The following is a 14,017-nucleotide window of genomic DNA, read 5'->3' as shown; positions in this document are numbered from 1 at the left end:
ACCAGTGACGAAGGACGAGGCCAAGAAAGCACTAGGAACTATGAAAAGGGGGACATCAGCTGGAGAGGATCAGATAACTACAAATTTGCCGAAGGACGGTGGGGATATCGTGCTAGAAAAACTGGCCACCCTGTATACGCAGTGCCTGGTATCATCGACGGTACCGGAACCATGGAAGAATGCAAACATTATCCTCATTCACAAGAAAAGGGACTCTAAGGACCTTAAAAATTACAGACCAATCAGCTTACTGTCTGTTACGTACAAGGTATTTACTAAGGTAATCGCTAATAGAATCAGGACAACCTTAGACTGCAATCAAGCAAAGGATCAAGCAGGGTTTCGGAAACGGTACTCTACTATCGATCATATCCATACCATCAATCAGGTGATAGAAAAATGCTCGGAATATAACCAGCCCTTATACATAGCATTCATTGATTATGAAAAAGCATTTGACTCAGTTGAAACCTCGGCGGTGATTCAGGCATTGCGAAATCAGGGGGTAGAAGACCCGTACGTGAAAGTGCTGGAAGATATATATAGTGGCTGCACAGCAACCATAGTTCTGCATAAAGAAAGTAACAAAATTCCCATAAAGAAAGGTGTTAGGCAAGGAGACACAATCTCCCCAGTACTATTCACAGCTTGTTTAGAGGAAGTATTCAGAGACTTGGAATGGGAGCAGTTAGGGATAAGGGTAGATGGAGAATACCTCAGTAATCTGTGATTTGCTGATGACATTGCCTTGCTAAGCAACTCGGGGGATGAACTGCAAATAATGATTGATGACCTAGACAGAAAAAGTAGAAAGGTAGGCTTGAAAATCAATATGCAGAAGACTAAGGTAATGTTCAACAGCCTCGGGAAGGAACAGCAGTTTACATTAGGTAGCGAAATACTGGAAGTAGTAGGCGAATATGTCTACTTAGGACAGGTAGTAACCACAGATCCGGACCATGAAAAAGAAATAACAAGAAGAATAAGATTGGGGTGGTGTGCATTTGGCAAGCACTCGCAGATTATGACTAGCAGCTTACCGGTATCGCTCAAGAGGAAAGTATACAACAGTTGCATCTTGCCTGTACTCACCTATGGGGCTGAAACGTGGAGGCTAACCAAGAGAGTTCTACCTAAGTTGAGGACAACCCAGAGGGCTATGGAACGAAAAATGGTAGGGGTAACATTAAGAGATAGAAAGCGTGCAGAGTGGGTCAGAGAAATAACTCAAGTTACCGACATACTAGTGGAAATTAACAAGAAGAAATGGACATGGGCAGGACATGTAGTGCGAGGAGAGGATAACCGATGGTCACTGAGGGTAACAAACTGGATTCCAAGGGAAGGAAAGAGTAGCAGGGGGCGGCAGAAAGTTAGGTGGGCGGATGAGATTAAGAAGTTCGCAGGGGTCAAGTGGATGCAGCTAGCACAGAACCGGGTTAAGTGGAGAAATATGGGAGAGGCCTTCGCCCTGCAGTGGGTATAATCAGGCTGATGATGATGATGATGAATGCGAAATTGAGCAACAGGCGGTTTAATGAAGAAGGCAAATTTCAGGTGAAATTCTTAGACTGTGGGTCTGTTGTTCGACGTCTGTTCTCTGCTCCTCTCCTTCCCCTTTGCACCTTTGGTGCACCTAGTGCTATAACCAGTCATGAGACGGGTAGTAGTCGTAGAGTTTGGGGGAGCGGAGATGCTAATTACGCCGACGATGACGCCGAGACGCGGGCAGTGTCCCATACAAACTATACTTGTAAAATACCCCGTCGAAGAGAATACAGCTTTCCAGTTTTCTGCGCCGGCTACGTCCAACATTCAACATCTCGTTTCCTTTGAACAGCCTCACGAGGAGCCCCGGCGAAAGCGCTCTGTGCACGAAGTCAGATCGGAGACGACTTCGACGGCCAGCCAGGCTGACACTCCCGCCACAAAGAACGGTTCCAACATACAGGTCGAGAACTTCGTGCCAGCATTGCGCCAAAGCCGCAACATATTTGCTCCTCAGAAGTCGCCGAAGACGTATGTGCAGCGGGTGTGCAACCTAGAGATCGCCATCGACCACACGCTGTTCGAGGCCGTGGCGTCGTGGCAAGGAGGCGACCACGAAAGGATGCTCAGAGCCCGGCAGGAATTGACAAGCATGGTGTCGAAGCATGTGATGGCTGTCTCGGATATGTTTAGAAGCACGAACTTCAACGGGATCACCGACATCAGATTCGTCGTGCAGCGACTCGTGGTGAGAGCTGTCACAAATAGCCCCCAAAGTTCAAGCTAATTTATTTCATTCCGAATTTTGTATTTCTAAAGTGAAATTTTTTCCGTTATACGTGTTGGGAAGTGGGAAGTGTGTCAGATTACTGAAGCTTGCAGGAATAAGTCTCGATATAAAGGAAGTTTGAGTATGACATCAAAATGCCATCAACTACACACATTTTGTTCTTGGCAGAAATAAATTTTACTCTTTCTAGCTATATATACCGACGTTTGCTCAGCAACATAAAAGGCATATTCATTCATAAAAATGGATTATTAAGGAGAATGCTTTTTTTTAGCCCCACCGGTTTCAAACTTGCGACAGGAACACCGAAAATGTATCTGTGAAGATTGTCTCTAGAAGTGAAATAGGAACGATATTAGCCATATCTGAGTGAGCAAATTTAACTTTCTTTACGTCACCAAAATTTTCTTTAGTAAAAGGTAAATGTGGCAAAATTTCTATTTCATTTTTGTCAGTTCTAGCATATCAACGCTCCATTTGAGATAAAAGCAATTTTTTTTTCATAAAAACGGGGTAAGGTACTGACACAAGACCACTTCTATTCCTCAGTTTTTCTTTAATGAACACCCTCACTACCGCTGAAGCAGTGGATACCGCGGGGTTCTCCATTGCCTCTACTGATAACAAATCTGATCAGACATTCGGGACGGCATTGCAGATCAATGACACCAGCGCCTGTGAAGGAGAGACAGCGGCAACAAACCCCTTCTGCCAGGACAACCTTGACGCTGCTCACCTGCTGCACGAGCTGTCCAAGCAAAACCACGACGGCTTCTGTGCCTCGTACCTGTGGACACACAGGGACTTTCCCGGCGGAACACTCGGCCTCGCCTACATGGCCGAACCCGACGGTCAGTAGACTGGCCCTTGATATCAGGCAGGTTTTTTTAACGTAGATATCGGTATTTGTGACCGGCCTGCCGTTTGTGACCCTTATCCGCTTATGAGCTACCGTTCTATATTATTCGCTGATAATTTGCAAAGAAAAGTTGTAAATTTTGTGTTGCTTTTATGCGCGGAAACTTGCGTGCAGCCTTAGGCTAGATGGTCTGTACTCAGATTCACTTCTTCAAACGAGCCTAAGCATCCTGTGCCTACTATATGATGTGTACTTCTGTCCAAATTTATCATGAGTGAGGGTTCATTATAGTCCGAAACGTCGTGTTAAAGCAATATGTTGTTGTTGTTTTTTCGCAGGATTTTCGGGTGGCATCTGCGAGCAGTTCCAGGCCGTCAGTGGAATCACTGTGGAAAGCGGAAGCAAAGGCTACATCGGGAGGCTCAGCCTTAACACGGGCCTGGTCACCTTCGTTAACAAGAACATGCGCGTGGCGCACCGCATCTCCGAGGTCACTTTCGCCCACGAGCTCGGCCACAGTTTCGGCGCGCCTGTAAGTCGTAACCCACGTAGTGGCTACGCTATGGCCAGCGTTGATATGATCCAGTACTACTCGTGTTCATCAATGTTAGCATGCCGGCGCTCTCTCCGCAAAATCAGTCGTAAAAAGGAAAGGGGGTATTTGTTTGAAAGTTATGTATTTGATAGCGTTTACGAGCGCAATGAGACCAAATATATCGACAGGATATTTCCAATTATTGGGTATATCGAATCCACAGTTTATCCCTTCGTAACACACCATTTAAACGTACAGTAAAGTAGCGTCATACTTCTAACTCTAATTTCTGCGGTCGTTCGCCAAACACAACTGCGTGTTGCATTGCTACAGTTAACTCTTCCCGTAATGGCGTTCTTGGCCACTTTTCTCGCGCGGACAAGGTTCGACTGCGCGTCCTTGGACATCTGCTAGGAGCACCAGCGCTACGTAACTGTTTCGATATCTTGCGATCATTTTCTGCCCCACGTCACTGTAATGAAATTCAGGCAATATAACTAACCAGACGCTATTTGCGACACTCGCTTTTCATAAGGCATTTCGAAATACAATCGTAACGTAACTTTATTTGGCGGTTATTGTATTTACTGTGCTCTGGTGACGAGATGTGATGTCTTAAAGAAACAGTGCGTAGTTCCAAAGAACCATACGCTGTACTTTCGATGTGAAGCTGGTTAGGTCCAGCAAAACTTCACGAGCTGCGTGCTATAACACAGTCGGCGGAACATCTTTGCAAGAAGCGTGTCATCAGCGTGAGCCAAATATATTTATATTTCTGGGCAATAGCCAAAGATATATATTGGCATATTTCAGTTGGAATTATCGGTATATAAGACTATATCGCGGTCCCATTCGAGTTATTTGTATGAGTTTCGACTGTGCTAGCCCCGAACGTTTACCTACAAAACTTTTCCTAGGTTTAAAACTACGGTTCTTTGTGTGCGTGAGTGAGTGAGTCTAGTTTAGTCTCGCTGTTTGCACTAAATGACTGAAGGATACAGCGGATTACATGAATTTATCTCATGAGAAATAGCGTACGACTGCTTTACATCTATAAGCTTGGGACCGTGTTTAGTAGACGTACCTGTCTCAGCTATGATGCGTAACGAGCCTCTGTCTAGATTTTGTACCGTAAGGATGCCAATGTAAAAGCTAAATGCATAATATAGCTACGCTGATTTTGCGCTTCTCGTCGCATGTGCGTTTTTTTTTTTTATTGTTACAGAGGGTACAACTCAGGAAAATTGAGCGTGTTTTGTTGTATTGTTACGCGGGAAACCGAAATTCACGATGTTGACCGTAGAAAATCCATCGCCACATTGCAATACCGAGTAGGGGTGCTTGTGCGTTTCCCTGATGCAGCACGACAACATTCCAGAGTGCGCGCCGGATGGCATCGTTGGCAACTACATCATGTTCGCCAGCTCTACGCGGGGCGAAAAACGGAACAACCGCCGATTCTCCGTATGCAGCGTGCGCAGAATCGCGGCAGTCCTGATGCAAATGTTCTCAAACAAAGGCTCTCGGCCCAACTGCCTCCAGGGTGAGGCTCAACGTCGGGAGATGGCGGTCGTAGCGTTGCTCCACGTTTTACGATGATTATAATGGAAACGCGTCAATAGTTGTAACGTTCGGCGATAGGAGTACAGAGAAGTGGGTCAGGAACAAACACGTATCGATGACGTCCCAGCTGAAGTCAAGTTCAAGGATTTGGCATGAGCAGGGTTTGTAATGCTGATATAAACTAACCGCAGACTCTTAGAAACACGAAGTAGATTTTTGTGGAAGGCAGCCGTAGCGCGGGGCGTAAGAAAGTCTGATGAGGAGCGCGGTTGTAAGGTTTACGCGGAAAATGTGGCCGATGCCCTGTTTGGGGAATTCCTAAACGTGTTTGTAACTAAACCTGCACCCATGCAGTGGCTTACTGCTTTGAACAGTTGTAACGATTTCCCATGGTGATGGCAAATACGATTAAGTCAATACACGGCGTTTTAGATTGCACCAATAAATGTTCTTTGGCGCACAACGCTCGAGGCATGATGACAGTGGAAGCAACGACGATAGGGTAAATTGTGGGATGGGAGAAGAACCACCTCCACCACTAGCTTCTGCGGCCCGCACATGCAGAACCCCAGGGCCCTTTCTGCGGCAACTCCATCCGCGAAGAGAATGAAGAGTGCGACTGTGGCTTGGAGCGACAGGACTGTGGCGTCGACACGTGCTGCTACGCGCGAGAGCACGGCGAGATCAACCGCAAGGCGTGCACGCTCAAGCCTGGAGCCGTATGCAGGTACGATTGCACTTCTTCAGTCTGTGCATCCCGCTCTTCTGTGGGCGGTCGGGGTCTTATGAGTATTTTCCACTTCTACATTTCCTGCGCCATCATTTACTGGGTGATTCTTCTTATAACTTAACAGCACCAATGTAAAACTCATTCCTCTTTCTCCCCTTCTATGATAGAGGCGCTAACTGTATTCCATATATGTGGCCACACCATAACACATTATTTTAGGCCACTTCAGACATTCCTCTAAATGATCATATTTCAGTCTGAATTCCCTTCACATCCTTAAGCTTACAATTTTCTTTTCGCAGTGCGCAGCATTTGAATTGTAAATGGAGCTGGTGACAGAGCGCGCGCGCTTCAGTCTCCCCAAACGTAGCAATGTATTGGCTGTTTTGAAAGCAGGAGACTAAAGTCATTTTACTCAAGCACTTGAACCAAGCGATTTTGGCTTATTGATATTAGTTTGTAAGTATAAGGAATAAAACTTAGTAATTTTTCTTTTCAGTTAAAGCTTTATTTTAGAATTTATCCTGGGAAGATTTCGTTTAGCACCCATGTGAAGAACGGACAGAGATTTTCACAGAAAATTCTTTTTTCAAGGGCCAAATCGTTCGGCGCTTAACTGCTATTTTAAGTCTCACTCGGCCTCACGAACGCCGCTCTGTCGAGACAGTTTTGCGATTGTGCTCCACCTTATTCTAAATAATCTGCTGTACGGAACGTAAAACAGCAGTTATTGTTTTACTCTGATGGACACCTGAACAGCCCCGTAAGAAAATAAGTTATTTTTGAAACAAAAGAACAGAGGAAGATGTGCCTTGCTGGGACGGCTCTAGGTTTATTTCAACGGCTGGATGCCTAACGCTCCTGGAGCTCTCGGTTCTCGAGCTCTCCTGCTCTAGAACCAGTAACTGACAGGCAACTATCGCAGGCGAACATTTTTTGCCTTTACCAAAGCGAAGCTTAGACGTAATCGCACTTTCGGTTCAGGGAGACCATGGTACTATACTCGACTCTAAAGCATGTAATCACAGAGCACGGTACCGCGATCGTGCCGAAAAGCACGTAATTGAAATGACTTGAAAAATTATACGCAATTGCAACCATTTCTCTTATTTGCAGCCCGAGCAACGATGCCTGTTGCAGCTCAGAGTGCCGCTTTCACAACACCTCGGTAGTTTGCAGACCTGAAGGCGACTGCATCCTCGAGGCATTCTGCGAGTATCCTTCTTATATCAGCACTAATTCTCAGCACCCCCCCCCCCCCTCGCCCTTTCTCCATCGTTAATTTTCGAAGCAAACCGTATTCCCCTTTATTCCGTCACATTTATGCCCAGCAATTCTTCTCATAAAACGAATGATTCTGTTCCCGAAAGATGACCGCGACAATGTCCGAATGACACAGGAATTTATTCTTTTACTGTGTTGAATGTGATCGCATATTTTTATCCACAAAAATGGTTTTCGACCAATTGGTTCTCAATCCTTAGTTCACTGCTTATTAGGCCATGTAGTATATGCCTTTAACACTGCCGCTCAGGAAAGTGACGGGCCCGAAGCACACGGCCTTTTAATTAAGACAGTAGATTTGTCACTTGTCCAAAATTTCAACATCCCTTCCGCTTTACAAGAGTGTATCCCACTAGCGCTGGCAGAGCGAAACCCGTACGCGGTGGGAAGCTCATCTCTGCAACCCTGCCTTAACATTCACTTTAGCGGCACCAGTGGCGAATGTGTCCCGTCGGAGTGGAAGCCGGACGGCACACTTTGCAACCGTGGCACCCAGCTGTGTGATAGTGGCGAGTGCACCAAGTCGGTGTGCCGCCTGTACGACATGCAGGAGTGCTACCTGACCGCGTCACACCTGAGCATGGAGGACATGTGCCTCATCGCCTGCAGGGAGGACGGTGGGTGCAAGCTGCCTTTGTAGCTACCGGACATGCGCCGCGTACTATGGAAGCGTCTGCATAAGCTGTTGGCTTCAAAACAATCAGAAATTGGCTATTGCTGGGCAACTTTGAGAGATAGCAGTTGATTTATCGGTACTAAATATATGGCATGTAAGTAAAGCCTACTAACAAAAAGCAAACAGTGTAGAAAAAGTACAAGAAACTAAGCCAAGAGAATGAATGTTGCACAAGCATTCGACCCATGTGTTAGTTTTCCTTCATTCCTGTTTTCTCCACTGTGCCTTTCGCTTGCGCATTGACAGTGGCGAACTTACAATCTGGTAACAAGGTTAGCATTAGGCGTTTTAAAGCAAAATATGATGGCACTAGAGAGATTTGAAATTTCTCTGAGTGTATGTCAGGTGATATGTCGAGAAAGTACTACTACGTGTAAGCTGTTCCTGCTAGAATGTCACTAATTCAGCGCACAAAGTGCCTAGGCCTCTACATATTAGGATACGCGAGGTTATAAATTCTCCGAATAAATGATAGCATATTCAGCCTTGCAGTACATCAAAAGTCATGATAGAGAATGACAGCTCTCCTGCCATCCTGCGGCACTAGCCTCTCCCTTTCTGAAGGAGGCAATAAAACGGTATTTACTAAATCTAGACAACGCATTCGAATAATCGATATTCCATCAGTCCTTTCCACAACTCAACAATGTTTAAGGTAGCTTCACTAACAATGAAGATAGTCTCTTACAAGGTGCTCGAGCGCTCCAAGGCGTGGGCTTAGCGGTTCGAGGACAAGCGGAAAGCACCTGTAAGCCCCGCGGCAAACAACGAGGCGTCGCCTAACAACAATTTTTTTTTAATATTGCATCGCATAATAGCGGCCAGAAGGGCAGGTCCAAGACAGAAAAGAGAAATGTTAAGCGAGCAGATGCCCCGCCGGGGTGGTGCAGTGGTAAGACGCCCTCTACTGTGCCGGAGCTCCCGGGATCGAATCCCGGCCTCGGCGGCTGCGTTTCGATGGAGGCGAAACGAAGTGGCGTCCGTGTGCTGTGCGATGTCAGCGCACGTTAAAGATCCCCAGGTGGTCGAAATTACTCCGTAGCCCTCCACTACGGCCCCCTTTCTCTCTATCCACTTTCACTCCCACCTTCATCCCTTCCCTTACGGCGCGGTTCAGGTGTCCACAGAGCAAGTGTGACAGATACTGCGCCTTTCCCTTCCTATGAACCAAATAAAAAAAAAAAAAACTAAGCGAGCAGACCTCTAGATAGCAAATCTCTTCAGACGGGATTGGACTGCAGTCCAGAGGGAAAAGGGAACGGGTCATAAGAAACACACGTGTCTGCACGCCGAACATGCTGGGGCTCGCAGTTGCAGAGACAGCCACGCTGACGCCGGTAAAACCTCCTCGCAATAGCCGTTGGTAGCAGCTCTTTCCGAACGCCGCGCTTTGACAAACTTTCGCACAAAAATACACACAAACAAAGACACGTGGCTGTCGAACACGTCAGGGCAGGCCCGTCACTGCAAACAATAGGCGGTGGTCTTCACAGGTCTGAAATGGCCAAAAATTCCGCCGCTCTGAATGATGTCCCGACATCTGCTCCATCCGCGCTGGATATTCCGCGCGATAGTGGCTGAACATAACACTGCGATCAAAAATGATACTCCTCCTCTCCCCTCTCAAATCAGAGCACCTCGGTGCGCAAGAGAAAAACTAGTCGAGGCTGCGCCCCACCGCTCCTCGTTTCTTCCGCGAAACTCTGGACATCCAATTAGAGGGCACACCAAAAAGGCCATCTGATGTCAACGGGAAGGGGGCGGTGAGGTGTCGCCTTAGTGAGTTGAAGTGATCGCAGGAGCACGTTTTAAAATATTTCATAAACGGCAGGCTCCCAGCAGAGCTTTTGTGTTTACTTCGAATAATCACACAAACCACCTCAGCTGATAAGTTCAATTCTAATATTACCATGTGTGTCGTTACAGGGTCACCTCTATCATACCCTATATTTGTACACTTCACTCTGCGTAGGAAGTCGAAGTCTTGAATTGCTTTCCTATTCAGCAATTTATTGACTGATTCGGTTTTGGAGCTAAAGCTCCACCTCACGACCAAAGCTGCAAACGCCGGAGGTTGAGTGAAGCTTCTGGTAGGCGGCAGTTGTCAGGTGACATGGCCGGGAGCTGACTGGTCAGCGGTTACTGTGACGTCATAAAGCCACACCTCATGGCCGAAATGACAGGCGCTGCCAACTCGGGAAGGTGATCCAGATGAGAAGGTGAGACCCCAATCCAACATTCCCGGACCCTTGAATCCCGATGGTACTGCTCCTAGGCCACGCAGGCACGTTCGTACAGCTTGGTTAAAAAATTAGAGGGTCTCTTAGATGTCTCTTAAGAGGAGAATAACAAAAGCTTACCCTTCCTTTCTTATCATTTGCCTCTCATCACTTGCCTCTTATCGGCATTCGTTGCAGTGCTACATATAATTATAATTTATTTGCAGGAGAACAAAGGCGCAGTAACTGCCATACTCTCTCCGGCAATTGAGTTTGGACGGTACACCATTGCTCCTGCCGCGTAGCGTTCCTTAGCGCGCGTCCAAGCGTGGCATTGCAGATGGGAGGAACGCTAGACCGGAACTAATCTCGTGGAACCACACGAATTATGACAGATTTCGCACACAGATCTCGCGCACGGGATTTCGTTTCATGGACCTAGAAAGGCTTTCGCCTTAAAAGTTGGTTAATGTTTACGTCACTGAGAAAATGTTGGGCAGAATATATCGCAGTCCTCTTCAAAAGCGTGCCTCTGACAGGTGGTAGTTGGGGCAGTGATGGGTCATGCGCTCACCTGGGGGCAAACGGGGACCCCTCTCTTCGCCTGCGGCTGCGAACTTTTGGGTTATGATACGTATCAATCTATACCAAGGTAAGCGATGCGTTCGATCGATTACTTGGTTTAACCACGTTAAAACCCCACATATTTTGTGATGCAGTAAATGTTACTGTTAAAAACAAGTTCACAGCAAAGCTTCGCTGTCCGCGCTGTCGGGATTACTCATGTTCATTGGATTTGCTCTATATAAGCATGGTTAACCTTAATTATTGCCCTACGTAGTAAATCGAAGTTATTTTCGCACATTCCAAAGAAGCATCCCGCGCTTTATGCCTGCTGCAGAGCCGGGAAGCCAGTGCAAGGAGGCCTGCGCATTCGAGCGCATGAAAGACTTCTGCGGCCGACGCATGCAGCCGGGTGCTCCTTGCTACGACCTCCAAGGCTACTGCGATGTATTCCAGAGGTGCCAACTGATCGACGCCGAAGGAATCCTCTCCAGGCTGAAGAGGCTAGTGTTCGGAGGCAAGGGAACCGCCAGTGCATTCCTGGTGAGGATCGCAAGTTGTCCCTGATGGCGCCAAAATCACAGAAACTGCATGTGGTCTTGCAAAACATGTGGCTCACAACAATAATATAGGCGATAAACCCCTGCGAAAATTCTGCGAATGCAAACACCACGACATATCCAGCACGTAATCAGACCATCAAGCATTTTTACTGCGAAAAAAAAAAAAAAAGGAATGAACAGTGATTAGAATATTAAATGTCTGTGGAACTTGTTAGATGAACTTCAATTATATCGTTAAATTTCTTTTGTATGTCGACGATCGCACAAACCACCACCAGGAAGCTCCAGACAATACTTTCGTTGCGCTAGCTACCGTCATGAGTAGCGTTCATGTTTTTATGAATTACGTGCACCTGGAAGAGTTTTCCTAATGTTCAAAAAGAAATATAGATGAGGGAATCTGGGACGGAGGTTATGTAGAGTGAGACGTTCGACCACTGAAAAGTACTTGTGCGTGATTTAAGATAATTCAAAAAGGAATCATTAGAACAATTCGGTACATTTAACCTCCGCCCCAAAGGGTACAACATGATAGCGTTATTGATTCCCACCTACGCTTGGGAAACCCCGCTCGCGCACATGAACTTCGCGGCTCGCTTCATCTCTAATTCCTTAATGTGTGCCTCTATAGTCTCTCACACGCTCACATTAGCATGCAGACATCAGACTGCACATTGTGCGAAAGACAACTCGGAGTAGAAGCGTGTCTGACTTGGAAGATAATAGTGCCGGATAGTTCGATTCTCATATATCACCCTCTTATCTCAAAGGAGGTACCCGTGTTGGCACCTCCCGCTAATTCGGCTTGATCATGTGGTCTCGAGACGTTGCAAAACCCAACAACCAATCCATTCCCGGTCTTGTCGCCTGCCGACTACCACCTGCGAGGTGGTAGTCGATTTTTTCGCTCACAACGCTGACGCCGCATATTCTGCAGAACGAAGTTTTTAACCTATGCGGTCAATATTCACAATAAAAGAAAAATCATCAAATGGAGATTCATAATCTTTACAAACACAAGTAAACGTTCAAATGCTGAGCATTTCAAGGTTTTGACTTGGACCAGTAGAGTTACGCTACCTTTTTCCAGTGCGCACCTATAGCCTGTGTAGGGAATGGCCATCAAAAGCGAAGTGACCGCTAACGAACCACCGGGTTCTATTGCGTCTTTATCTGAGCGGTGAATTGAGCTACCCTCTTTTGTGATTCAAAGATGTGGTCTATTTTTGTGCGTGTTTTGAAGAGGGGTACTACTGGCTGTGCGTCAATAAAGTATAATTATGTATGTCACTCAATGTTACCCTCGTACATACGGTCTCAATTAGTTCGACTCCGTTGTTAAATACCAGCCAGATTTTTCAAACCATCGACATGAATAGAAGAAGGATTTTTCTGACCAGTTAGTATGTAGGCATATTTTTTGACAATACGATGCGTCACACTTAGAATACGAACATTTATAGGCGACATGCGCTGACGTCACCACCACCTTTTTTTTCTTTTTTTTTTTTGCGAGTCACCTCGTTTTGCGCTATTTGCGTTCATGATGCGTGTCCCTGCAACAAACTTTTCTCTGCCGCTTGGTACCAAGCAAAGCAGGCATGGATAGGGAGAATGTCTCTAATGCGTCTATGCTTATTTTTCGTTGCAAGTTTCAACCTAATAATTTGTCTGGAGCGGTAATTCCGCTATCTTGGGGCTTTAAATGGTATGTTTATTACGATGACACAACACGTAATTTTCAGTTAAAGGTATTTATTTATTAGAATAGGCCTCGAAAATACCTAGTGAATTGCCCTGTTGTCTTCCAAAGAGTGTTACAAGTGTTAATGCCTACCACCCTATTCACAACTTGTTCCCGTTTCATTATATCGCCTTCTTGCCTCGCGTATGTATAACACTTTCATGCGCTTCAAGCACAATATTCATTACAGTAAATATTTGCATTTATTACGCTCTATACTACCATTTTTGGATTAATGTTTCTACTAGGCCAATCATTGCCAACCTGAATCAACCCCTGCCCCCATGTGTGTGAAGGCGACTAAATGTTTGCAAAGCTTCTCATCACTACTTCTAAGACAGTATGGCGTTCAATGTCTCTTTTCGTATTTGCAAAGAAGTGTTTCATATTGTTTTAAAGCAGAAAAATCACAAAACCTTAATATCAAACTGTTTCTTCCAGCGTTACTGGTACCTGACACTGGCCGCTGTCATCGTGGGCGGAGCCGCTACAGTTGTGTTTTTACGTGCCTGCGCCGTGCATACGCCGAGCAGCAACCCACACCTGCCACCGGAGATGAGCCTGGGCCACAGTGCGCGCCACCCAATTTCCTTCGTCAAGGAGATGGCGCGCATGTGATTGGTTGCGCATGGCCTTGAAACACTATGCACTGTGCCTGACACAGTGGGCAAGTTCCACTGGGAATCTACCTCGGGACAACAATGCGAAATAAGTACAAAGCAGAGAAAGATAGTCCAGGTTTGAAATAGTGTTAATGTATACGTACTGCCGAATTATTCATCCATCCCGAACTGCGCTGCCAGAAGATACGTACTCCGTTGCTACAACGGAAATGCCAAATGATTGACAGGGGCGTGTAATAGCGCCGGATTAGCCACAATATTGAACGATTTGTGAATGTAAGGAAATACTTCTGTGAGCTGCAAATTTTTGTAAGGCTTTGCACAACTAGGGATTCACCTTGGATTTAGCCCACTTCGACCCGACGCACGTCTCCGGATA

General features: G+C 46.2%; 1 protein-coding gene across 1 annotated transcript; it reads left to right on the top strand.

Moving 5' to 3' along the window:
* The first annotated feature begins 1,654 nt into the window (after nt 1-1,654).
* Nucleotides 1,655-13,688, top strand: LOC146185595 (disintegrin and metalloproteinase domain-containing protein 10-like). Its single transcript, XM_084607871.1, has 10 exons — nt 1,655-1,663; nt 1,841-2,074; nt 2,937-3,129; nt 3,476-3,669; nt 5,035-5,215; nt 5,800-5,962; nt 7,082-7,180; nt 7,676-7,866; nt 11,046-11,251; nt 13,457-13,688. The coding sequence occupies exons 1-10, from the start codon at nt 1,655-1,657 to the stop codon at nt 13,631-13,633; spliced, it is 1,647 nt and encodes a 548-aa protein (XP_084463997.1). The 3' UTR covers nt 13,634-13,688.
* The last annotated feature ends 329 nt before the right edge of the window (nt 13,689-14,017 follow it).

This window comes from Amblyomma maculatum, chromosome 6, assembly GCF_055883805.1.
Source record: "Amblyomma maculatum isolate TAMU_Amacu chromosome 6, ASM5588380v1, whole genome shotgun sequence".
NCBI classification, from domain to species: domain Eukaryota; kingdom Metazoa; phylum Arthropoda; class Arachnida; order Ixodida; family Ixodidae; genus Amblyomma; species Amblyomma maculatum.
Note: the sequence above shows the minus strand (reverse complement) of the source record. Positions and strands in the feature narration are given on the sequence as shown.

Bases quoted from the DNA above. Each gene is read 5' to 3' on its own strand.
- LOC146185595 (XM_084607871.1), top strand. The intron at 2,075-2,936 runs GCCGTGGCGTCG...ACGGCATTGCAG, and splicing joins TCGACCACACGCTGTTCGAG to ATCAATGACACCAGCGCCTG. The intron at 11,252-13,456 runs GTGAGGATCGCA...TGTTTCTTCCAG, and splicing joins GAACCGCCAGTGCATTCCTG to CGTTACTGGTACCTGACACT.